At 36.6% G+C, this 27666-nt stretch overlaps 1 protein-coding gene across 1 annotated transcript in view; it reads right to left on the bottom strand.

Annotated features, from left to right (window-relative positions):
- Window positions 1–3869: 3869 nt before the first annotated feature.
- LOC114054185 (potassium voltage-gated channel subfamily B member 2) overlaps window positions 3870–27666 on the bottom strand; it is a 440542-nt gene continuing 416745 nt past the window's right edge. Inside the window, exon 2 of the mRNA XM_027877349.1 lies at window positions 3870–6207. Coding sequence (XP_027733150.1) covers window positions 4045–6207 — 2163 coding nt within the window. The 3' untranslated portion in view covers window positions 3870–4044. The remainder of the gene's footprint in view (window positions 6208–27666) is intronic.

Raw genomic sequence — 27666 nt, 5'->3', positions numbered from 1 at the left:
AATCCCTCATTGGGTTAGAATAGTAATTTATATGCCCTTTAAAATAAATTCTATGAAATTACAGTTTGTATTTCACATAGACAATGTGGTGAAATTCATAGCAATCTATCAATTTCAATTTCTATTTCCTAGGAAGCTAGGTATTAAAAATCAGAATTTCATTTACTCGTGTTACATTATTTTGATAAGCATTTATCAATTTTACATTCTCAGAATAAAAATATGTTAAACAATCCATAATCCTCTTCAATCCACTCTTAAGAGAAGATTTCTTCTTACTGTTTTGAACACAGCTTAAAAATATTTGCAAGTACTTTTTATTTATTTTTGTTTCAGAAAAACAATTAGCTTTTTATGACTTCTGTCTAATGTATTTCATGTCCAAAGTCTCAGAAGAAGAAACAGCTACATGATCCACAATGATTTTTTTCTAAATCCAACAATAATGTATTGATTTAATTTCAAAATTTTTTTATATTATCATAAATATAGATGTGATTCAATTGATAACAGTTTAAATGACCATAATTCACTATCAATAATAATTTTAAATAATTTTAAAAATAAATGATTGTAGCTTACTGGCAAAACACTACTTTTAATAAACTGGACAATTACAAAAAAATCTCCAGATAATTCCTTGAATTTTCGGTGGTTCGAGGGGATATATTTAAGCTTTCAAATCATAATTGTTTTCTCTGATAATTTACTTCTCTGAGCCTGTACACATGAGATGGCAAATATTTTTTGTTGGGTAATCTGGTACATCCATTCATGGGTGCTAATATCTTCATGGCCCAATGTGGTTGGTTTTTCCCATTTAAAGAAAAATTTTCCAGTCCTAACTTTCAGTGCTTGTTGCAGGCATTCACTCCTCTTTGTGATGCACTACACATGCACTTTGGTTTCCTCTTTGTTCATGCACTGCCAATGCACTTTGGTTCTGGCAAGCAGTTTAAATGAAGCTGTATTGGGGGAATTAGGCAATGACATGACTGACCTAATAATTTTGCCTATTTTTATTCTAAAATGAATTGATGTGGCCAAGAAAACCTGGTGGCGATTCATATTGGTTGCTAGATTTAACAGAACAAACAGATCATCCATGTCATAGACCACTTCTTTTGAGATCCAGACATTCTTTGCTCACTGACAAGTGTCAATGGGCATTAGGTTGTGGGTAACAGTAAGGAATATCCCCTCGCATCAATAACTTCCAGGTAGCATTCAATACACTATCCAGACCATCTTGGAAGCCTTCAGACCCCCAAAATATCTCTTTGTGAAACTGTTTGCCTAAGGAATAAAGTGTTTTTCTTTTCACTAAAGATTTTGACCACAAAAAATGTAGGGAGAATTGGAGAAAGGACTTAGGGTAGAAGAATTTCTTAAAATTATCAGTCATAAAATAGCCTTTCCTTAAAATCTTTAGGCTGAAGAAGGGGCTTTTCTGAGAGGAGGCTTTCAAAATCACGGGTTGCAGAGTTGGGGTCTGTGGGTAGAACCTGGAGTAGGATTAACAGATATATCATTGGTGAACTTTTTGGGCAGTAAGACACATTCACCCCAGAAAACTGTCTGCACTCTTTGTTTCATCATGTGCCATGTAGACAAATGACACAATTTTTAAAAATGGACCCATTATTATAGAACACTCAGAAAAAAAAACAAACAACAACACCTCATTTCATGTAGACACATTCTGAAGTGGCTATTGGGTCTTGTTTATATTTAACCTATAGGCAAATATTCTGGAAAATACCTTTAGGCTTGATTCTGGAAAATTGTCTATAGAAAATACAGATCAACACTTTAAGCATATAAAAACTGACTCTCATTTAGTCTTAGTCACTGAAAATATCAGCTAACAAACAATGTAAATAAACATACGTGATTAATGATCACAACATGTAAGAGCTATGTTTCAGAACAATTAAATGTGAAAATCATTGTAAATTGTAAGCATAGTGGAAAATAAATATGTAAAATTATATTCAAAGTGGGGCTACCTGTATTTCAACTAAGACCTCTCCCAAGTTAGTTACATTCAAAACTGAGAGATAATGACCAGATTCTATTCATAAAGAAAGGGTATTTTGTAAAAGTTTTAACGTAGATTACAAACACAGACTAGTTTCATCATTAAAAGAAAGTCATTTGGTAATAAAGTTTGTAATGCAGTTTCTTATAAAAAAAACAAAAAAAATTTTGTGCTTGTATTTTGGTCCATTGTATTCTGAACTGTGTATCTCTCACCAAACATTCACATGTCCTTAATTAAAGTCAAGCAGAGATTTCTGAAAAAAACTGTTGAAATGCAGAAATTTAGAGCTAAAAGAAGGCACACAGGAAATCATCTAAACCACATTCTTACAGATGAGAAAACTGAGGGGCAAAGAGTTTTGATGAATTCTCTAAGGTCAACTAGCTAGTGGGCAGAGTACAAAAGAGAATTGAGATTTCTTGTTTCTTAGGATAGTACTATTTTTCAGTACATCAAGATGCCTTCCATTGGCAATATGGTGGGCATCTTTAGTGACTATTTCCTTTATACTCATTCAAAGATTAAGTGAGGGCTCTCTTTAGGGAAGAGTAATGTTATGTGCCTATTGGAATGTCTGCACTATACTAGAGGACAGGAAGCAGTCCATGTTGGATTCAAGGAAAATGTAGTAGCTACTAAGATAAATGAGTCCTCATATTTTAATAAGCTTGGACCAAATGACCACTAAAAAGCTATTTTTAAATAGAAAAAATTTTGGACAGCATGTTATAAAGTATTGGACTGGGAGCCCAGAGATTGGAGGGTGGGGTTTAGGTTGAGTACGGTTCTACCATTCATAGACCATGTGTCTTTGAATAAGACAGTTAACTTCACTGGGTCTTAGTTTTCTCATCTGTAACACGGGGCCACTTACGCTTACATTACTTACCTCAGTGGGTCATTATGTGGAAAGTGCTTCATTAACGGTAAAATGCTCTAAACTTCAAGTATGTTCTGGTTTTTCATGGTGCCATGGAAGAAGGCTTTGGAATCAGAGGACCTGGGTTCTAATTTGATTTTTGATGCTAATTACCTCTTTGAATTTGTGCAAGTCACCGCACCCCCTGGGCCTCCATTTCTTCATCTGTAAAACAAGGGGAGTGAGACTATATGACTCCTGAGGTCCCTTCCAGCTCTAAACTATGGTCTTTGTTCTTTTTTTTTTCCATCATAGGTAATGCCATGATGGCTAGGTATTGCCAAATTTTAATATAAAATTCCAATAACTTAATTTCTGGTCATTAAATCTTGCCTATTCTCACGAGTTATATTTTAAACCACAAATGCCACAATTAAGCAAAGGCAAATTTAAAAAAATGCACCTTATGACATAGCACAGAGAACTAAAAATACTGTATTCCCTTAAATAAACTAACAGACTTAATGAACCTCATAATAGAAAGCAAGGTACATGAGATACTTTAAATAGAGGTTGCAATCTTGCAACGTAAGTCTGTACAGCTCCACCTGGCATCAGTCTATGAAGGAAGTACCTGTGTCTCTGGAAATTTAATCCCATATATTTTTGAGATTTTTGGCTCCCCCAAATCCATTATTTACAAATAGATGCATTTTGCAAGCTTGAAGCACCTTTTTTTCACATTGTTATGAATACATGCATTGACATTTCATCCTTTCATGTGCAAATTCTAAAATTCATTGGAACCCCAAAAATAGTTAAAACAGTTTAAAATTTGTCTAATTATAAGTGAAAGGATCAAAAATGTCAGACGTTGCAGAATGCCAATTCCTGATAGAGCTCTTTTTATTTTATCCACTGTTTTGAAGTCATTTGTGTTAGGTTGTTTGTTACAAAAAGCAGCCTCAACTCTTTATTTAAACAGTACTTAAACTAAACTGTTCATGCCATGCAAAAATAACATCTTATGCACTTGTTTTCATGAGAGGGGGGAAGGATAGGGGAGGCTTCCCATTTTTAGTTCATAGGCTTTACTAATTGTGGTTTTTAAGAAATAAGTTTTTATTGCTTTTTTAACTAGTCACATGCTGGTTTCACGCGTGGGACAATAACCTGTCTCCCCAGGATTTGAATGAATCTCTGGGGCAAACAAATGGTTTTCCATCTTGTACCCTTCTTGATTATTGTCCTTTTTCACTTCGCCCACAGCTTGGTAAATGTCTTGCATACAATTGTGACTTGAGTTTTGTGGGGAGGAAGAGAGAGCACTGGTCTCTTCTCTTAAAGGGTCTCTTCCATCACTATGCTTATCCCCACAGCAATTTGTGCTGGGGTCTGGCTGCCTGTCCTCTGAGGCTCCATGGAGCTCTAAGAAGTCTTCGTCTTCTCCAGTGTCTATTTCAGTGAAGCTCCTCCTCTCTCTTGAAGAGAAAGGAAATAGTTTTTGTTTGGGAAACAGAGGGGATGAACCTTTTGCAGGTCCTTGACAGAGCCCTGAGACCTCAGTGCCCAGCAAGGGTCTCTCTCCCTGGGGAGAATTCTCCTCTAAGAGAATGGTGCTGATATGTTGGGGTGTGGATAGAGTAAAGTCTGCCATGGTAGTGACTGGCAAGGGCCTGGCAGTGCTAGGTGGGGTCTGGGGGGCACTGCCTCTGCTCTCCTTGAAGTTCACTTTCAGGGACCTGGACTTAAGGGGATTGCTACCTTTTAGAGAACTTTTTGGACTCTCTGTTGCACTGTCAAATTGCAGAGGACCATGCAACCCAGAATGGGGCACTACTGAGTCTGGGCTCCCAGTGGTGTCAATTGGAGTATATTCAAATATAACATCTCTAGGGGCAGAACTTTTTTCCCTGGTGAGTGTTAAAAATGGGAGTCCCTTGGCTCTTTGGTGCTCTTCTGCCCCAGTGGGGTCATGGGGGAATCTCATCTGTAAGTGAGTGCTGGCATAGGGTGGGAGGGGGGATCTTTCAGTTTCTGTGAAGTCAGTGGCACAGCTGGTGAAGCTGTCAATACTGGAGGTGCTCCTCATGTCCATGATGACCTCCGTCTGGGCCACAGCCAGCTGCTCCTGAGGGCAGGCCACCTCCTCCATCTCAATCTCCTCCTTGTATACTGGTGGTTTTTCAGCCTGCTCTTGGTAGTCGGAGGCATTCAAGTGTGAGTGGGACTGTGTAGTCTTAGTGATTTCGTTGTATAGCATTTCCAGTTTGTGAGCACTCAAGTGCTGTGGGCTTAAAGAAGTATTGTTGAGTTGTTCATGGGAATCTTTCTGACTCACTTCCTGATACTTATTCTCATAGGATTTGTTGGAGCTGGTTTCAGACAATGCCTTCCTGGCCCACTTCCATCGGCTTGGAGACAGGTGGTTGTCATCTGTTGAGTCCTTAGTGTTGGCAGAATCTCCCACTTTCTCCACAGCCACATCAATAAGTTCCATACTCCGAGCAAAGGCATCTTTCAAGTTCATGGAAACAATACTTCCATTTCTTTTAGCCCGCTCCAGGGCCTCCCGCCTTTTAATTGCCTTCTCCTGACGTTTTTGTTCCTTGTAAAACTCAGAGAAATTGTTCACGATGATTGGGATGGGAAGAGCAATCACTAGCACACCAGCTATACAGCAGAGGCCTCCCACAATTTTTCCCAATAAAGTTTTAGGGTAGATGTCACCGTACCCTACAGTGGTCATGGTGATGGTGGCCCACCAAAAAGAGGCAGGGATACTGGTGAACTTAGTAGCATCTTCATCCTTCTCTGCAAAAAACACAAGACTAGAAAATATCATTATCCCCATGGCTAAAAAGAGTATCAACAAGCCCAATTCATTGTAACTCCGTCTCAGAGTGAATCCCAAAGACTGGAGGCCTGTTGAATGTCTGGCAAGTTTCAGGATCCGGAGTATCCTCATGATACGGAAGATCTGTACCACCCGCCTGACGTTCTGGAACTGGAGCACACTTTTGTTGGACTCAGTGAGGAAAATGGTGACATAGTATGGCAAAATGGCCAGCAAATCAATGACATTTAATGGACCTTTAAAGAACTTCCACTTATTTGGTGAGGACAGGAAGCGTAAAAGGTACTCCATTGTAAACCAGGCTATGCAGACAGCCTCAACGTGTGCTAACTGTGGGTTGTCATTGGGCTGACCATATTCGTCCACTTCTTGAAGTTCAGGTAGGGTGTTGAGAGACAGAGCAATGGTGGATAGCACGATGAATAGAATGGATACAATGGCCAAGATCTGGAGGGGAAAAATAAAACATTAGTTAGCAATCTACAGATCACAGAAAAGCTGGTATTTGGTGCTTATAAATAGGACTTTGCAGTTTAGAAAACGCTTTTCTCACAATAATCCTGTAAGATAGTGCAAGAATGATAAACCTCATTTTATAGATAATGAAACTAAAGATCAGAGAGTTTAAGTGGCTTGACCAGTTAATAAGGAGGCGGAGTTGGGACTCAGATTCAGGTCTGCTTACAAGTCCAATGCTCAGCAGCCAGGGGGTACAGTGGATAGAGCACTGGGTCTGGAATTGGGAAGATCAGAGTCCAAATTTGATCTCAGATACTTTCTAGCTGTGTGACCTTGGGCAAGTCATTTAATATCTATTTGCCTCAGTTTCCTCAACTGCAAGATGGGAATAATAACAGCATCTACCTCACAGGGTTGTTGTGAGGATCAAACGAGATAAAAGGAGTAAAACATTTATCACAATGCCTGGCACAGAATAAGTTCCATATAAATGCTTATTCTCATATCTTTCTCTTTTCCTTTTTGCTAAATCTTTCACTATTTTAGTTATACAAGGTGGTTAAAAAGTAAACATGTGTAAGTAATCCTCTGATTTTTTTTTGAAAAAAGTGACCAAAAAACATGACATATTTGTAGTTACTGGAGCAGCTAGGTGGTGCAATGGAAAGAGTGCCTAACCTGGAGTTAAGAAGATCTGAGTTCAAATCCAGCCATGGACACCTACTTACCAGTTGTAAGGCTTTGGGCTAATCACATAACCTGTCTGCCTCATTTCCTCATTTGTAAAATGGGGATAATAATAGCCACTTCCCAGGGTTGTTTTAGGATAAAATGAGATAATATTTGTAAAGCAATTTGTGGACCTTAAAGCACTATATAAATTCTAGCTACTATTACAACTACTACTAAATTCCCCTCATTTTAGGTAGATAACATTGTGATCTTCAATTGCTTATTATGCTAAATATAAAATGGAACATTTTACATTATAATTTCATTTTGTAAATGAAGAGGGAAGTTTTTATTATTACTCTCATAATGCAAAAATAATATAATGGTTTGGAAATTTCTATCCTATGATAACAAAACTTCAAGATTTACAAAATGCTTTATATTATGTTACCTCTATTGAGCCTCAAAATGATATTCAGAAGTAGGGGCTACAGGCATTATTATCTCCATTTTACAGAGAAAGAAACCGAGGCTCAGGGAAGTTTAAGGACTTTCTTATAATCAAGTAATAAGTCATGCTAGAGGTGAGAGTCCAACCGAGGTCTCCTCAGAATCTAAGTTAGCACTCTTTCCCCAATATCATGCTGCTTCATTAGTTGTTCCACTAATTCAATAGTTCTATTTAGCAGTGCAGGTTTAAATTCTAGGTCCCCAAAGAAAGTTTTTTCAGGGGAAGCCTTTCCCCAGTCAAACCCATTATCTTTAGAAATGTCAAGCCATTCACTTTGTAAACCAACCCCATTTCAGGGGACTTTTGCACTATAGGGACTATGTGAGCAGTTGCAGCTCTACTAATTCATTAATTCAGCAAGCATTTATTCAGTATCTACCATATGCAAAGCGTTTTGTTAGGAAATGGGGATAAAAAGACAAAAAAGAAAGAATCTCAGACCTCTAATAGCTTACTTTCTACATCATCTGCCCTTGTCTCCAGAATATTCCCTTCCTCACTATCAATAGTGTTTATGAGATGTAAAGCTATTCAAGACAAAAAATCCATTCCCTCTATGAACTTACATTCTAGAGCCCAATACTAATGTAGAATAATTTGTGCATAAGACTATACAATATTAAGAAGAAAAAAAGGCCATCAAAAGCACAGTTAAGCATTTACATATGTAACGGGCAATCTCTTTGGATCATGTGCATTGATTGGCTCCATGGGCCATCCCCCTCTTATTATAGGAACCAACTAAACATTTCTATTCTTATATACCATTTTGTAGGGGTCAGAAGTCAAAGTGTATGTTCTAATGGGCTTACCTTTGTTACACATAATTTACATTACTGAGGCAGAGTGTTTCTAGTTTTGGGGTGGTGAAATGCACAAGCTATTCTCCTTGAGTAAAGGAAGATTTCGTGGAGAAAGCTTTTGGAGGAGAAGTACAACTTGAAACACCTTGGTGACAAACATGCGCATTAAATATAGGAAGTGACATGTGATGAGTATAAAGTTAGAAGAGGGGAAAGAAGGATGAAGTAGATCCAAAGAACTTGTAAAACCCATGGCATGTCCACCTCTGGGACAGGCATTCAGTTCTGGCAATGGCCTCTCAAGAAAGGCCTATCAATCCACAGAAGGGGTGAATGGTGGTTTGGGGACAGAATGAGTTGTAAGGGCAGTATCTACATAAGGACAGACTAAGGAGGTTATGGAAGTTATGGAAGACTAAGACTGAGAAAGCCTTTGTTGCAGAGCGATAAAATAAGGAAAGAGCATGATCTGGCTCTTTCTCATCAAATTATGGATTCCTAGATTTTAATAGAACCTTGTCTGTATTTGAAGGAGAAGATGAGTTCAAATTTTGGCTTAGCTATTTATTCTCTGTATGACCCAACTTCTTTGGGATCTGAAAGTTGAGAGGACTAGAAGATGCCTAAGATTTCATCCAGTTGTAAATCCTAACACCCGTCAAATAGTTTTAGGATAAAGAAAATTAGCATTTCTTTATTTAGCAGAAAGTATTTAGAACCCCAAACACCTTCTCTGACTGAACACACTCTCTTGTCCTTCTACCTCTCCCCCTCTCTTATTCTTCCTAAACCTGGCTCTCTGCCTTTATCTCAATCTTTGCTGCCTTGATGCTTCATTTCCTCCTATTCCATAAAATCTGTTCTGGCTTCACTTTTCTTACTAACGTGTGCTCACTCAATGGCGTGCCATTTATTTCTATGAATTCCTCTTCTTCATCCTTGAATCGTTTATCCACTTGTGCCAACCAGTCTTGGATATCCGTTACCAATCACATTCTCTGTTCCCACTCCCAAGCTATAGAAAAATGTTTAAGTAAAACACAAAATTGAGCTGCCTAGGGTACATTACACATTTACTTTTTTTAATCTCCACTGAGCTTCACTATTTTACAATAGTCCTTTTGTTAATTTTTTTTAAAAAATCATTTTATTTATTCTAAAATTAAACTACAAGATGACACAAACACAGAACTTAAAACTGTATTCTATTTTATACTGTGAATTTCCATTTCAAACCACTTGCTTTTTAAAAAAGTATATACTTTTTTAAAAAGTATATAATAAATTCTACACATTACTTTAAAAACTGTCCTTCTCTGTGCTTTCTTCTGAACTTCCTTCTGTTATCTGCTTTAAAAAAGAATTTCAATGGTCCTATTTTTTTGGGCATCATTTTTGCTAACTCTTTTGTCTCTTCTCACCACTTCCTTAGTTAACTGAGAGAAATGGGAAAAACCCTTAAAAGAATTAAACATAATCAAGCAAAATGAATCCACACAGTGACCATGTCCAAAAAAATTATGTTTTTGGACCTTGTTTCCATTACTTCTCTGTCAGGAGGTGGGTAACATGCCCCATCAAAGGTGTTCTAGAAACATGGATGGTCATTTCGTTGATCAGAAATAAGTCTTTCAAAGTTGTTTTTCTTTATAATGTTGTCTGTGCATAACATGTTCCCCTGATTCTGCTCATTTAATTTTGTCTCAATTCATACTACTCAGGATTCTCTAAAATAGACTCATAACTTCTTAGGAACAATAATATTTTAGTTACATACACGTATCAAAATTTGTTTGGTTTATTCCCCAGTCATCTAAGAGGCAATTTAAGGTTCTTGTTTAGATTTTAGTTCTCTTATTGTATTTTCTTTCCCCTTTTCAATCCTCTTTTCAGGTTCAAAAAGTTTCTTTTGCTTAAGACTATTCTCTTCCATGTATTATTCTTCCTTTTAACTCACCCACTCTTTTGACCACTGCTTGATATATTTATAAGTCAAATTCTGTGTGTGTATATCTTCTTGGTCCATTTCAGACAATGAGTAAAGTTCATTTGATGGCCACTCCCCCATTTCTTTCTCCATGTTTGCATATTATTCTTCACACACATACCAACTTATGAGAAATAGCAAATTCCCCAACTCCTGACTTCTTCCTCCTTTATACAATAGCGCATTACTCCTCATACACTCTCTTTTCTTTTCTCTCTTAAGGCTCTAAGAACAGAATGAATCCATCCCCAGATCTTCTGCTTTTTTTAAAAAAAATACATATTTATTTATTTAACATTTCCTTCTTTTAAAATTTTGAGCTCCAAATTCTTTCCTTCTCCCCTACATCTCCACCCATTGATAAGGCAAGCAAAATGATATCAATCATAAATGTGAAATCATGCAAAACACATTTCCATATCAACCATAAAGCAAAAAAAAAAAAAAAAAGCAAGAAAACTACATTTCAATTTCCACTTTGAGTTCTCCAGTTCTCTCTCTGGAGGTGGACAATACCCTCTCATTATGAGTCCTTTGGAATTGTCCTGGACCACTGCACTGACCAGAATAATAAAAAAGTCTTTCACAGTTGATTATCATCACAACATTGCTTCTACTGTGCACAGTCTCCCAGCCCTTCTCATTTCATTCTGTATCAGTTCACATAGATCTTCCCATGTTTTTTTTTCCTGAAACTACCCCTTCACCATTTTTGAATAATATTTAATTTTTCCCAGTTACATGTAAAATAATTTTTAACATACATATTTAAAAATTTTGAGTTCCAAATTCTCTCCTTCCTTCCCTCCTTTCACTCCTCCCTGAGATGGTAAGCAATTTGATGTAGGTTATACATATGTAATCATGCAAAACATATTTCTATATTAGCCATATTGTGAAAGAAAATGCAGACCAAAAAAACCACCATGAAAAAAAATAAAGTGAAAAATAGTATGCTTAAATCTGCATTTAGACTCTGTCAGTTCTTTCTCTGGAGGTGGATAGCATTTTTCATCATGAATCTTTTGGAATTTTCTTGGATCATTATATTGCGGAGAATAGCCAAGTCATTCAGAGAGTTGATCATTATATGATATTGCTGTTACTGGATACAGTGCTCTCCTGGTTCTGCTCACTTCACTTTGCATCAGTTCATTTAAGTCTTTCCAGGTTTTTCTGAAATCATCCTGCTCCTCATTTCTTATAGCATAGTAATACTCCATCACAATCATATACCACAACTTGTTCAAGTCATTCCTCAATTGATGGACATTCCCCTCAATTTACAGTTCTTTTCTTCCACAAAAAGAGATGCTGTAAATATTTTGGTGTATATAGGTCCTTTTTCTTTGATTTCTTTGAGGTACAGACTAGTAGTGATATTGCTGGGTGAAAGGGTATGCACAGTTTTATAGACCTTTGGATAGTTCCAAATTGTTCTGAATGGCTAGACCAATAATGTACCTATTTTCCCTCACCTCCTCAAGCATATGTCATTTCTGATAGGTGTGAGGTGGTACTTCAGAGCTATTTTACTTTGCATTTATCTAATCAATAGTGATTTAGAACATTTTTTATGTGACCATAGATAGCTTTAATGTCTTCATATGAAAATTGTTCATATACTTTGGCTATTTATTCATTGGGAGATCCTCTGTTTTTATCATTTAACTTCCTCAATACCCCTTAAAGATATGTTCTGAACTTGCTCCTTCTTTTATTAGAATGTTAGTACTACATCATCAGCTACTTCTAATTGCTCAAATAAATTTACTTTTCTAGGTTTCTCTGGACTCTGATGTTATATCAAATTTCTTTCTTAGCTATTATGGTTTTATCATGAATGCTTAAAAATTCTTTATCCATCATTCTCCCTATTCCTATCCCCAAGGACTATACTCAGTTTTTCAGGGTAAACTATTCTTGGTTGTGAAACTCTATCTTTTGTCTTTTGGAATATTATTTTCTAAAATATACTCTCATTTTTAGTAAAAGATGTAAGAACTTGTCTGAAGCGGGCTGCAATTCCTTGGTACTTGAACTGCTGCTTTCTGTTTACTTTCAGTATTTTTTTTTCTTTGATGAACAAACTCTGGATTTTAGTTTATGACATTCCCGGGAATTTTCCTTTTGTGGTTCCTTCAGGAATAAGTGGATTCCTTTTATCTTTTCTTTGCCCTCTGATTTTAATAGATCCAGGCAGTTTCATTTATGATTTCTTGATATATGATATCCAGGATTTTTTTTTATTAATTATGGTTTTCAGATAATCCAATGATTCCTAAATTATCTCTCCTTTACATGTTTTCATGATCATTTGTTTTTGAACTGCTCCTCTATGCATAGATCTGAAAGGTAATTTCTTCTTTGTTCTAACTTATTTTAAGTTTGTTGTTTCTGATATCAGCTCTCTTACCAGTAATCTCTTTCAATCTTTTGATTTTGTTCTAATATTTGTAACTATTTCATAGGATCACTTATTTCTGTTTTATCTATTCTATGTTGCAAGGATTACATTTCTTTGGTAAGGTTTATTACTTTCTTTTCAAAGCTGCTTATCCTTTTCCCACTTCTTTCCTCCACAGCTGTTACTATATTTTTAACTTTGCTTAATTTCTTCTAAGTATTCATGTAGTACTTGTAGAAAATCATTTTTTTTCTTTGAGTCTCAGTTTGCAGTTGTTGTTGAGTTAGGGTTGCAAAAATTTTTAATACTGTTTGGTGATTTATTTCATTAATTAATCTCTACAGCTTTAGTTTATGAATTAAGGCTTTGTGCCAGGGCCAGAGTTCACCACCTGCTATGCTTTTGATTGAAGTATTTGGCCCTGCTTTGGCCTTCACTTTGGATCTATTGAATTTTTGCTCTGATCTCTACCTTCTGAGGTTAGACTTCTCTGATCTTTGAAGTTCAGAATACTGAGTCTTCAAGATCTTTTTTGACATCTCAAGTTAGAATGTTATGGATCTCAGAGCCCCTGAGCCTGAGATGTTCCAGTCTAACTGCTGCAGCACCATGTTGAATGAATAAAGCATTTATTAAGGACTTACTATGTCCTATATCCTTACCTTATTAAGGACTTACCACTTAGCACTGTGCTAAGCACCAGGGATATAAATGTAGAAGTACAATGGTCTCTACTCTCAAGGAACTTATATTCTAACAAGGAAGACAACATATAGAAGGTTTCAGCTATAGATCAGAGGGAAAAGGCCCATGGTCTGCAAAGCAAATGTTGATGCATCTTCTGTAATGTAATTTCCACTGACAGACTCATTTCAGCTTCTAATGTTGAATGAATTTGAAGGTACCAAGGACTTTGGTGACAAGAGATTTCTTTTCTGGGTCTTCAAAAGACTCTATAGCACCTGCAGGAGCAGTTGCCAGGCTGCATCTCCACAGGAGTTGTATCCCAGAATGTTGGGCTGGACACGCTGATAATTTCATAGCTCTTGTGTTCAGGGTCCTGGGATGTATCCATCAAGGTCTGAGGGGAGGTGATAGTCAAAGTGATGGTTGTGGCGGTTTGAGTTGCTGGCACCTGCTGCCTCTCTCAGGGTGCCTTGTTGCTTCAGCTAGATTGGCTTTCCTGGCATGTGAGTGGCAGATGGTTGGTAGTTGGTGGGGAGGGCTGGCTCCTTCTCCACAGATGCCACTTTGCTGCATAATGACTGAAGGCTAGAGTAGAAGCAAAACTAGTGTTCTGGAAGGGAGAGTTACTGCCACTCCTATGGCGCCTGGGCTTATCTGACAGTTGGTGGTAGCAGGTCATCAATTGTTGTTTGTGGTGGGGAAGGTGGCCCCTTCTCCACAATGATCTCTTTCCTCAATGATCAATATGGGAGTTGGACTGGAAGCAGGTCTGTGGTTTGGCTTATTCGCTATTTCCAAGGTTCCTTCCTGGGTTAAGGGTACTAGACCACCTCCATTATAGTTGGAGAGAAGATGCTCAACAAGAAGGCAGTTTGACTTGCCGGGTATGTGCCACCTCTTGTCTTCAAGGTGCTTTGCTGCTTTATCTAGGCTGCCTTATACCATGCTGATTGCTACTCATAGGGACTTCCAAGGTCCTTACCCTGTGACTTTCTGACCATCCTGATATTTTCTCAGGGAAGAAATCTACCTGTAGACACAGAGTCTTGCTGGCTACATGTTATCTGCCTTTGGTTACATTGGCACTAACTTTGCTTGAGAAATTTCCTTTCCTATGCCTGTGGGTTTCTGGCTGACTTTTTGTCCAGTTCTGGGTGAATTATGTTACTTAATGTTTCTCACTGGATTTTTAAAAATCATTATTCAACCTGGTGTGAACTTCAGGGTTTTGTTGGAGTTAGGTGTGGGAGAGCTAAGCATCCTGTCCCTGGTTCAGGCAGGCACATTGGCAGGAAAGCTCTTGTTCATTTTTTCACTCCCTATCATACTCTCCACATGTCAGAAAATGTTTATCTCAAGCTGCAAATCTTTACCACTCTCCTCAAATTCTCATTTGCTTCACCACTCCACATCCTCCCAGCAGACAATCTTACCTTCTTTTTGAAAAGATTGAAGACATTTAATTAATGTAAGATCCTTCAACTCATATTAGCCAGTCCTGAAAATCACTGCTTTAATTTGTCCTCTTATGTTTACCATCATCTATTCTTAAAGGATGAATGTCTCTCCTTGCTGAGGCTAACTCTCCACTTGTGCTCTTATTTTCACTTCCTATCATTTCTTTATGTACTTTACCTTCTCTTATCTCCAACCTTTCCCTCTCTGTTAGTAGTATTCTCTCCTCTGAACCCAAATATTCTTAGGTCCTCATCCCTTTCTGGAATAGATCTGTTATTTCAAAGATAGAAGGAATTCTTTGTCATAGCTCTGTCTGTTTGTCTGTCTCTCACACACAGTTAGCTAGAAAGACCCTCAGAGATTATCTGAGGTATACTGAGAGTTTGAGTGACTTGCCCAGGGTTACAGAGCTAGTATGTGTCATAGAAGGAAATTGAATTGGTTCAAATCTTCTAACTCTGAGACAGGTGCTCTATTCTCCATGCTATATGTCTCAAATATCTTTTTTTTTCTTTTTTTGGCAATTGGGGTTAAGTGACTTGCCCAGGGTCACACAGCTAGTAAGTGTCATGTGTTTGGTCTGAGGCCGGAATTGAACTCAGGTCCTCTTGACTTCAGGGCCGGTGCTCTATCCACTGAGCCACCTAGCTGCCCCTTAAATATCTTTTTAAAAAACCATCCCTAGGGGCAGCTAGGTGGCGCAGTGGATAGAGCACCAGCCCTGAAATCAGGAGGACCTGTACTTCAATTCCGGCCTCAGACCAAACACCTGACACTTACTAGCTGTGTGACCCTGGGCAAGTCACTTAACCCCAACTGCCAAAAAAAAAAAAAAGGAACTAAAAAATCATCCCTGGATCTGCTGTTCCCTCAATTTATTGGTATTTGAATGTCTACCCTTTTCACTATAAAACTTCCTGAAATAGTCAACATTTGCTTCTTTTACTTCCTCACCTTTCATCCACTCCTCAATCTCTTATGAATTGACTTTTATCCTTACTATCCTACTTAAATTGCTCTTGGAAAAGTCACTAGGGAAACCATAGCCAAGTCAATGGTCTTTTTTATTTTTTTGAAAATTATTATTATTATTATTATAAACTTGACAAATATCAACAAACATAAACATTTTCATATGCAAAGAAGAACAGAGATGGAGGATTTTATATGATGTATATGTGAATCTTTATTATGTACAGTTTATTTAAAAATATATATTAAATCTAACATGACAGTTCCAACCCTGCCCTGCTTGTCTATTTCCTCTTCTTTGCTTCCTTCTGCTCTCTTCTGTGTGTTTTTTATATGTTTCATTGACTTTTTTCTTTCTTTTCTCCTTTTTGTATCACTATTTGTTACTGTCCTACTTCTACTCCACAAGTCTCTCCTCACCAATAAGATCTCTTTCTTTCCCTTTTAACAAATAGATTCAATCAAGCACATTGGCTGTGTCCAAAAATGTATGTCTCACACTGCATGTCAATCACCTCTCTGTCAAGAGATTGGAAGTATTCTTCATCATTCTTCTGAAATCATGATTATCATGGTTTTTCACAGTAGCTTTCCATTACACATTTTTGTCATGGTATAAATTGTGCTATTGTTCTATTCATTTCACTTTAGGTCAATTCAGACAAATCTTCCTAGGTTTTTTGAATTCATCCCTTTCATTGCTCTTTTAATGTAATAATGGTTTATCATTCATATGTCACAATTTGCTTAGCCATTTTCCTTTAGATAGCTATTCATTGTTTTAAATTCTTTGTTACAACAAAAAGTGCTGTAATAAAATATTTTTGTACATATGATTCCTTTCTCTCTTTGATCTCCTTGGGGCATATGCCTATTAATGGTATCACTGGATCAAAGAGTACACAGTTTAGTGATCTTTTGATCATAGTTTCAAATTGCTTTCTATAATTGTTGGATTAAGTCATAGCTCCACCCACAGTGCATCAATGTGCTGATTCTCCAACAATTATCATTTTTCTTTTTTGTCAACTTTGCAATCTAATGAATATTTGGTGGAAGTTTAAAGTTTTAATGTGAATTTCTCTTATTATTAGTGATTTTGGTGCATTTTTGCAGATAATTGTTGATGGCTTGCCTTTATTCTTGTGAAAACTGACTGAGGAATGGCTCAGTGGATATTTTTCAATACTCTTTCTTCTTGGCTTCTAACATGTGAAGCAGATAATCACCTTTTCCTTACTGACATTCCTTTATGTCTCATATTTTGAAACACTTAGCTCTTTAGGATCAGTTCAATCTCATCCTTTTTTGCCTTTTTTGCAGGGTTTCCCTTCTTCCTCCTATTAAATGACCTCTCAAGGCTCTATTTTTGGTCTTCTATCTTTATTGTCTCCCTTAGAGATCTCTTCACTCATTTGGCAATCCTATCTTCCCAACTATCACTACACAGATATCCTGAAGATACTCAAACTCTGTCGGATTATGTCATCATTTTCATTCCTCCCCTATATCTGCCCTCTCTTATGTTATCTTTTGGAAAATCTCAATTGACTACTGGAAAAAAAAAGTACCAACTCCTTATCTTGGTATTCAAAGTTCTCTAAAATCTATCTCAAATCTACCTTTCCAGCCTGATTTTATACTACTTCCTTCCACACACTATACATTTCATTCCAATCTTTTTCAGTCCTCTCTCACCTTTAGCTATGCCTTTGAATGCATAGTATCTTCCCCATCCCACACAGACCTGCAAAGACTCTCTGAACAACTCCTACCTGTTGAAATTCTGCTCTTCCTTCAAGGCCCAACTTATGCTGTCCTCTCAGCTAGAAGTGACAAGTCTCTCTTTTTTTCTGTTTGTATATTCTCTATGGATTCATCATGTCTCAACTTTTTGTGAACTCCTCTTATTTCCCCTAATACATTGTCAGATCCTTAACAGTAGATATTGTGTTTTTGCATCGCCAACCTTAGCATGGTACCCCTAACACCAAAGACTGCTTAGCAGATGTTTGTTGAATTAAGCGAGATTGAATTACTCTAAAAGCAAGATGAAAAAAACTCTCCCCAATGGACTTGATTTCCTTTGACCTTGGTAAGTACCTTGTGAGGAGTTACTAACTTGGTTACAACTACTGCTGCCCAGAGAATAACTTATGTGCCAGATGGTTATCCTACTTAAAGTGAAGTTGCTGAGCTGTGTAGTGGTTAATCAACTGATAGGAAATTCAAAGGGCAGTGATAATAGGGTATAACATTCTCTGAAGTCTCTAACTCAAGTGAAAAATGGGACATAACAAAAACAATTTACTTTTAACTCGCCTCAGAACTTTTCCCTTTTTTGCTTTTTCCTTTTATCTTGTTCTCTTTCTTTTCTTCTCTTTCTCTCTTATGAGATGTCTTTCTAAGTCTCTCTCTTTCCCTTTCTCTTCTTTAGCATTTTTGGAGCAGGAATGGTAGAGGTCACCTAGTCCAACTTCCTCATTTTACAGATGAGGAAACTGAAGCCCTGACAGGCTGAATGACTTAGAGAGTTTATAGAATATTAGAGCTAGAAGGGACCTTAGATAGAATTTAATTTAGTGTTTTCATTTTATGTATATAGAAGCTGAGGTTGAGAGAGCTGCTGTAATTTGTCTAAGGTCATACAGCAGGAAAGTGGTGGAGCCTGGACTTGGACATTTATCCAAGGTCTGCAGCTACTGTCTCTTCCTGTTTTTTCTCTTCTTTTCTGTCCCTTCCTATCTCCTTTCACCTTCTAACCTTTTCTTCTCCTCTTCTCTACTACTACTGCTTTCTCTTTATGCAGGCCATAACATGAAATACCAGTGTGTGCTCACTCATGTATATGTATACTCATTGAATTAAAATTTAAGATCATTTTTTAACTTTAGAAGCAGATGAGTTCCAGGGAGAAGCATTCCAGTTTTAAAGTCAGAGGACCTGGGATTTGATTCTGGACTCTTCCACTTATTACCAGTAATATCTTAGGCAAGTCTCTTGGAACCTTGGATTCCTCACATGCCATTAAGTTGCTCACTTTTTCTACTTTATTATGGATCTATTTTTTTTTTCCTCTGTAGGATTTTTGTTGTTGTTCCATTGCATCTGACTCTCCATGACCCCACTTGGTGTTTTCTTGGCAAAGACACCGGAGTGGTTTGCCATTTCTTTCTCTAGTTCATTTTATAGATGAGACACTGAGGCATTTAAGATTAAGAGACTTGCTCAGGGTCAAACAGCTAGTAAGTGTGTGAGGCCAGATTTGAACTCATGAAGATGAGTTTTCCCCATTCTAAGTCCAATGCTCTATCCACTGCACCACCTAGCTGCAGGACAGGGGACTTTAATAGGAAAAGTTGTCCCTCTACTGCCCTAAGTGACTCTATAGGCCAAATATAGAAATGCCTCCAAGAAGACTATGCATAAATTTATGACATAGGCTTATCCAATTTACTAATGGGAAGTCAGGGATATTCAGGCACATCAACAACCTGAATTAATGGCCACAATTGCACATGTACAAAATGTGATTCAGTGAGACTTATAATCAATCAACAAGGCTTTGTGAATTTCTATGTGCCAGGTACTATGCCAAGTGCTAGGGATAAAAAGTCAAAATTAAAACAGTCCCTGTCCTCAAGGAGTTCTCATTCTACTAAAGGGAAAGTGACATGTAAATATATCAGTATACACAAAATATATATAAATAAATATAAGTCAATAAAGTATACTGAGTCATTGTTTTTATTACTTTAAGTCTTATGTTCTTATAAGAATCCAGTTCTGCTTAGGTATTCTATAGTTGATCATAGTAATTGTCAGCAGAATCACATTAGATCTCAGGTTCAATTGTCTGGGATTTATTTATTTATCTTTGTTTTACTTTCCCAAATTCCAGTATCTTTTAACCTTAAACTATCTTATTGACCAGTATTACACATCATAATTATTCTAAGACTGGTGATCGAAATCATATAACATCCACATCGTATTTTCTCTCTTGTTGCCCACTTGTCCCACTTTGGAAGTATTTTTTTCCCACTGCCTTTAGTCTTTCATTGAAGAGTAAGGAGCAAAATTCAAATGTTAAGTGAATTAATTCTATTCCTTTTTTTTTTTTGGCTAGGCAATGGTGTTAAGTGACTTGCCTGGGGTCACACAGCTAGTAAGTGTTATGTGTCTGAGGCCGGATTTGAACTCAGGTCCTCCCGAATCCAGGTCAGTGCTCTATCCACTGCACCACCAAGCTGCTCCAATTCTATTCCCTTTTAACACTGCAGGTTGGGTGGATGTTAGAATTGGGAAAAATCTACAGATTTAATTCATTTATATTAATCCTATATCCAATAAGTGTGGATTGGTTAAATCTAGACTTGGAATATTTTGCAATATTTTTCAGTTTCTACAGTTGGTTATTTGTGACTTAATGCGTGGTATAGTGAAACAAATATTAGATTGATAGTCTTTGGACTTCAGTTCCATTCCTGGCTCTTCCACTTATTATTTGTATGACCTTGGACAAGTGAACTAATACATCTGGACCTTAGTTTCCTCATTTGTAAAATGATCAGGTTTAATTAAATAACCCCGAGTTTTCCTTCCAAATCTAAATCTATGGTCTATGGATAGGTTTGATATTTGGTTCAGTAGTATAACCATTATGGCAAATAAAAAGAAGTATATGATTATCAAAATCACTGAGGAGGGGAGGAGTGGAGGAGGGAGGAGTCACTATGTAATTTCATCAATGTGAGGTATTTTTGGTGTGGAAACTCCTTCTACCAATGAAGATCTGTAATTGATGGTCCTAGAGACTTGCTTGGGGGCACTGAAAGGTTAAATAACTTGCTGAAGATGATATTAGGCAATTAGGTGGCTCAATGTGTAGACTCAGGAAAGCTCATCTTCCTGAGTTCAAATCTGGCCTCAGATACTTATTAGCTGTGGGAGCTTGGGCAAGTCACTTAGCCTCTGTTTGCTTAAGCTTTCTCATCTGTAAAAATGAGAATATTAATAGTACCTATCTCCCAGGGTTGTTGTGAGGATCAAATATGATAATATTTGTAAAGCATTTAGCACAGTGCCTGGCACACAGTAAGTGTTATATAAATATTAATTATAATTATTATATAGATAATATGTGTTAGAAACAGGTCTTGAACCAAGGTCTATCTACCTCTAAGGCTAGCCATCTATCTACTATACCACATTGCCTCTCAGGAAAAGCATTAGTTACTGAAGGGGAAAAACAATAATCAACCCCTTTACAATCCTTGATTTGAACAAGAAATTAAAGCAGCTAAGTGAATTATTTTTTTTTCAGATTTTAATTTAACCTATCAGAAATTCATTTTGAGTATACTGTATGGTTTAAATAGCTTGTAAGTTCTGGTGTTATCAGACAGAAAGACAGCATTATAGACAAATAATTTAATATACACCAAAGATGATGTGTGCTGTAATAAAACAAATGAAATTTTATTATGCCACTGGAGTTTTATCACAATAAATAAAATAGATTTAAGATGGTGCAATAAACTAAAGGGGACACTTGAGTCTGAAGATTTATTCAGATACCAAATATGGTATAGGGAAGTGAGATCTTGGCTCAAAGTAAGGAAGAACTGGGTCAAAGTCCTAGCTCTGATACATATTGGCCATGTGACCCTCACTCAATTAATTAACCTCTCAGTACTTTAGGCAACTTTCTAAGGATGTAAGTTGCAGAGAAGGTAGTGACTTGCATTGGTAGATGGAGTTTCCTCATCCTGGAGTTCTCTCTACCAATGAAATCATAGGTCAATTTCCTATCCTATCTCATAATAAAGGATTAGATATGACGTTGTTAGCATTAACATAAACCTACTTTACTCCCATCTTTCCTTTTCCTCTCAAAACTGCCACCATCCTGAGGTAGCAAGAGTGAAGAAATTTTACTTCCCATTATACTAATAAAGTCATATTTAAGAGTAATAATCTTTTCTTATAAGATAGTATAGGAAATAGACGTGTGATTTCATTGGCATAGAGAACTCCTGATTATTGGTAGCTTGATGAATATGGATGGGTGCGGATTAAATTTAGACACAAAGATTTACTTGGTACGGCTATACATGCCAATAAAAGAAGCAATTATCTGTGTGACTGAGGTCAAAACCCAAATCAAGGGCTAAATGAGCTGAATTTCAAGGTTCCTTGTAGTTCTAAATATCTATGGCTTTATGATGCTCTATTGAAAATGTCCAGAGAATTCTGGCCATTTCCAAATGACCAAAGCAATGGAAATTCACTTTAAATTTTGTAATTTCTTAGCATCTAAGTGATTAAACCTGAAAATTGCAGAGATGGCTATTCTATCTGATTAATTTGTCTGTCTTATTGATTCTATCTCCATATCAACTCTTGGATCCACCCTTTCTTTAGACTCTTGTTGAGTCTTTTTTTTTTAACTTTAGGAAAAAGCTTGCCTATTAAGATAACTAGAAATATGAGATTGTGTTCCAGCTAAATAGTTACTGTCCGTAGAAATGACCACAGGGCAAAATAGAGTGTCTATTTTTTTTTGCCTGAGTTGAATAGGGATTTTTTTTTCACTCATTGCATATTACCACTGCCTTAATAACAATGGTCAAAAATCCTAGAATTGGAGATGTGATTTAAGATAGATATAGAGTTAGAATTCAGGACTACTAAGACCACATCTAGAATCTCAGAATTGGGACTTCTTTTTAAGATTCTGTATATTTTTAGGGAATGTACAGAAATCTTTTTCTGAAGTCATATTCTGATGACTCATTGTGGTGTGGAGGTTAATTTAGTTTTTTGAAGGTTATGCCAGAAGAGTATAATCTTTAGCTTGTCTCAGTCAAGGATTACACATTAGTAAAGAACTGAAAAAAATGTATAGAAGACAAGAAACGGGGAGCAGATATCTGATCATAAAGTAATAGAGGTGATATATTAGAAGAGTAGTATAGAAATAGAAAAAAGCTCAGAATGAATTGCAGTTAGCTATTAATGTTAAGCACAAAAAAGATTTTTTGAAAGTTATATTTACAGGAGCAGCTAGGTAGTGCAGTGGATAGAGCACCAGCCCTAGAGTCAGGAGAACCGGAGTTCAAATCCGGACTCAGACACATAACACTTACTAGCTGTGTGATTCTGGGCAAGTCACTTAACCTCCAATGCCTCACCAAACAAAAACAAAAAACAAAAAAGTTATATTTACAGAAAGAAGATAATCAAAAGAGGGATTAGGTCAGTGAAAATGGATGATGGGGAGAAAGTTGAACTACTGAAATCTTATTTTTCTTCCCCTATCATGCTAAAATAAACAATTTTTGGACTGAGAAAAAAAGCACAAATATGGTTACCAGAAAGCTGAAACCAAAGATAAGTGAGAAGATGGAAAGCAAAAATTTTCCTGCACTCCATGAGTTCAAATAATTAGGACAGGACAAACTACATCCCTGGATACTGAAAGAACTGATAAATGTGGTTGTATAATTTTTCAGAGACAGTGATCTTTAAGAAATAATGGATAATGGGAGAGATACAACAGGACTTCACATGGACAAATCTCTTTATTTTCAAAAAAGGGAAGGGGATGGAGTCTTCATCCCATACAGTGATAAGATTGATTTTAATTACTTTCAAAACTCGGTACCTTTTTATTCAAGGATGATTTATCAACATTTTGGAAGTAAAATGGCTGTTAGTGAGCCAGGAATAAAAAAAAACAAAACTTGTCATATCAGACTACTTTTCCTTTTTGGAAAATAGTATTAGCCTGGTAACATCAGGAGAGTATCATAGACATAGCATATGAGATCTAAGTCAGTCAATAAACATTTATTAAGTACCTACCATATCGCAGGCATAATACTAAACACTGGGGGCAGTTCCTGCTCTCAAGGAGCTTATAATCTAAGGGGGCCAGACAAGACACAAAAGGAACCTGGAAAAAGGTGGGGTGAAGGTTCCTGCTTTAATCAGTCTAGCTGGTGGGAAATGGGGAGATATAAGTGAGACATCTGGCAAAGTTTTCTATGCTATCCTATGTGTAGGTTAGTTGTTGTTGTTTTATTTTTTCAGGCAATTGGGGTTAAGTGACTTGCCCAGGGTCACACAGCTAGTAAGTGTCAAGTGTTTGGTCTGAGGCTGAATTTGAACTCAGGTCCTCCTGACTTCAGGGCCGGTGCTCTATCCACTGCGCCACCTAGCTGCCCCTTTATGTGAAGGTTAGAAAGATACGAGGCAGATGATAGATAAAAATGAAACATTAAGCAGGTATTATTGCCAAACACTGTAAAAAGTGTTGAGAATACAAATAGACACAAACAAGATAGTACCCAACCACAAGAAGCTTACATTCTAATGTGGGAAGAGAACTCAGGATTAAAAGGTTACAAATACTATCTTCTCATTGGGATTAGTGTTCACTGACATTTTTTCATCATGTAGGATCACAGATTTAGAGTTAGAAAGGGCTCCAAAGGTAATCTGGTGCAACCTCTTTATTTTAAGGATGAGGAATTAGAGGTCTGAGAAGCCAAATGATTTGCTTGAAGTCACAGAGGTAATAACTAGCTAAGACAGGATTTGTACCCATGTCCTTTGAGGCCAGAACCATCACTTTCTCCATCATACCACATACTGAAGGGATTGGAACCAGGAACTGAAGAAGCAATGATAAAAAAAAAATCAGGGAGTAAAGTGAGCAAATGGTGGAAAAGAATTTAGTGGGAGAACAGAATTTGGATTTTCTCAAGATTAAACGTCTTAACAAGAAGCTTATCTCGAGAAGCAGTGTGGTAGTAGTGGCTAGAGAAGTAGCCTCAAATCAAGGTCTTCCTGATCTAGATTCCTGCCTCTGTCATACAGCGGCCTGCATTGGCAAAGGGAGTTTCCTTCTTGGGAATTCCCTGTGTCACTGAAAACACAGGTCTTGTTTTCCTTTCTACTTTCCAAAAAAGGGAAAAACTCTTATCCCAGTTATAAACTCTATACCCTTAATGAACCTTTTATATCTTCTATGTTGTCATTAGAATTACCAGCATTGCATTTTAGACTGTTCTTTTTTCTTGGAACATCTACTTTTTATTACTTACATAGGCTTCTGGAATTTAATTCTATAGAAAAATACATTTTCTTAAAAGAACAAAAAATGTTTCATTTCCTTGGTGAAGTATTCATTTGTAACTACAACTAAGTCAGGCAGCTAATGATGAATAAGGTTTTCTGTAATACATTAGTGTACTTACCTATGAAAAACCCAGCGCAATGAAAGGTTAAGCAAATTATATTCTACATATTGCCAAATAATTAGTTAATCAGATTACACATTGGAGAACTTAATTAAGATGCAACTTTTTCCTTCCCCTATTTGTTTTTCCTACATTAAAATTCTTCCAAAGGACTCAAAAGGCAAACCCTGTATGAACATAGCAAGAAAACTGCAAATCCAATAAAATGGGGAAATGCAGATTTCAGAGACATTCAGGAAAATATGAACTTCTGAATACTGCACAAATAATTTAATTAAATTTTCATTTACATGCTTTACTGGTGAAAAGTAAGAGAGTCATAACCTTTAGAAGCAGAGTTACAGACATGAAAATTCATAGGGGAAAACCAGAACATTTTCTAATTCCTCCTCTTCTTTTAAGGATTTCTTTCTTTTTCCTTTAAAAACAAACTAACAAATAATATACACATAAAAATGAACACAAAACAGCAAAGCAAAAGAGAAACAAATACTTCTTCTTTAAACTTTAAAAATTGAGGGAAAATATTCCTCTTTCAAAGGTTCCTGGGACATCCCCTCTCTTTTCAGACTCAAGAAAAATTACACTTCATTTTTCTTAGGGAAAAATTCCTTCTTGTATGCTGATGCTATTGAATAAAACTTCAAACTTTTTTGCTCTTACGACCCTTTTACACTCTTAAAAATGATTGAGGACACCACCCTCTCCACCCACAGCTTTTGTTCACGTGGATTATAACTATCAACATTTACTGTATTAGAAATTAAAACATCTAGGTATTATGAATAGTTTTGACCTCATGGACCCCCTGAAAGAGGCTCAGGGACCATACTTTGAGAATTATTGGTTTATTGTATTCTTGTAAGACCCACCCATCTAAGGAAGGTTAGGTCAACAATTAATCCATTTCCAACCATATTTAGAAAACAATTAAAAATAGCTCATTGTCTATTCAATGGAAAAGAAGCAAATAGTTACAGAGGATGGGCAAGAATGGCTTAAGCAGGATACTGAACAAAATCTACAAAGTTGGGTTGGATAAAAATCTACAAAGTTGGTTCCTAATTGATGATGTATTGTAAAAAGATAATTAACAAGTAAATATGGTGCTATTTGATTGGTCATATGCTAATGTTGAATGGAATGATGTTGAAAATATTGAAAAGTAAAACATCAACAAAGAACCAACTCATTAAAAATGAGGACATAGTAATTTCTATACTTCTTTTGGAAAAATAAATCTTCACACTTGGTCTCCCTTTTCTTCACTGTCCTTTCATGGAAGGTGAAAAGTTCCTATTTTGACTTAGATAATATAGTACCTTTAAGAATCACAGAATTACTCAGCAAACCAATCAACAGAATTTCAGAGTTTTCCAGTTGGAAGGAACCTTAGCATCCATTTAGTCCAACTCATACCTAAGAGGACTTCCCACTAAAACAGACTTGATAAATATTTATCTAACTTTTGCTTGGAGACCTCCAATAAGAGGGAACCCAACATCTCCTGAGGCAGCCCATTCCACTTTGGAATACTTTTAATTGTTAAATTTTTTTTTCTGAATATCTAGCCTAAATTTGCCTTATTGTAATTTCTCCCTATTGCTCTTGTTTCTGCCTCCTAGGACCAAATAGAATAAGTTGAATCCATGCCCACCCTCCAAATACTTGAAGACAGCTATAAATGGATTAATCATATTTTCTGTGAAGTCTATATTTTGGCATAGAGGTGAGGACATTTTCCTCCCATGTTAATTAGAGGCTTATTTCTACATGAGACTATTCTGAGATATCTATTACGTTATTTTCCAGCATTATTTTCTTTCGTAAATTTTCATCTTAACTATGAACCTGTAGATTACAAAGCACCCCCATGTATTCAATTATTCTTCTCTCACTTCCACTTCTAATTTCAGCAAAGAAGTCTCAAGCATTAAAGTGCCATTAAAAACTGGCTTTGTTCCCTGGGCACCTAATCTACTTTTTCAGCTCATCAATCACTGTTAACATAAAATAGAATGGATTTATTTCCACTATTATCTTTACACTTAAAAATCATGTCCCAGTATGCTACAAGAGAATAGAAGCAAATGGGGGATGCAATGATTATTCTTCCTTTTAAGGGACTGTAGTCAACCTCTTCTGGAGATGATTTCCGGGGTCACTTTATTAGTACCCAATTATGGAGTATGGGAGGGCAGGGGACCTGCTAGATTTAAGATGAAATATAGAAGGATGAAATATAGAAGCTCTGCCAAGGGAAAAGCTAGATCTGAGCCAAAGCAGAAAGCTTGTCTTATTCATTTAAAATTTGCAATTAAATAAAAACTAGATTGCGGTCAAAAGAGCCTATTTTGGCAACATTAGCTTGAGATGCTTCAGTAGCATTTCTTGCTTTTTTGTTCTTTTGAAACCTAAATTGGTTCCCCCTGGGCTTGCCCTGGAACCTCCAGACATGAAGCTAATGACTGAAAGAGCACAGATGATTTTGTACCTGTGGGCACAGAGGATATTAGATTTATTAGTGGTAGAATTTGCTTACATAACTAAGTCTGGGTTTCTCTCTCTCTCTGTCTCTCTCTCTTCCTCCCTCCCTCCCTTCCTTCCTTCTTAACTTCCTTCCTTCCTTCCTTTCTTCCTTCCTTCCTTCCTTCCTTCCTTCCTTCCTTCCTTCCTTCCTT

Source organism: Vombatus ursinus, unplaced genomic scaffold (assembly GCF_900497805.2).
Source record: "Vombatus ursinus unplaced genomic scaffold, bare-nosed wombat genome assembly UNPS02014812.1, whole genome shotgun sequence".
Lineage (NCBI taxonomy): Eukaryota > Metazoa > Chordata > Mammalia > Diprotodontia > Vombatidae > Vombatus > Vombatus ursinus.
This window is presented reverse-complemented; position numbering and strand designations above follow the sequence as displayed.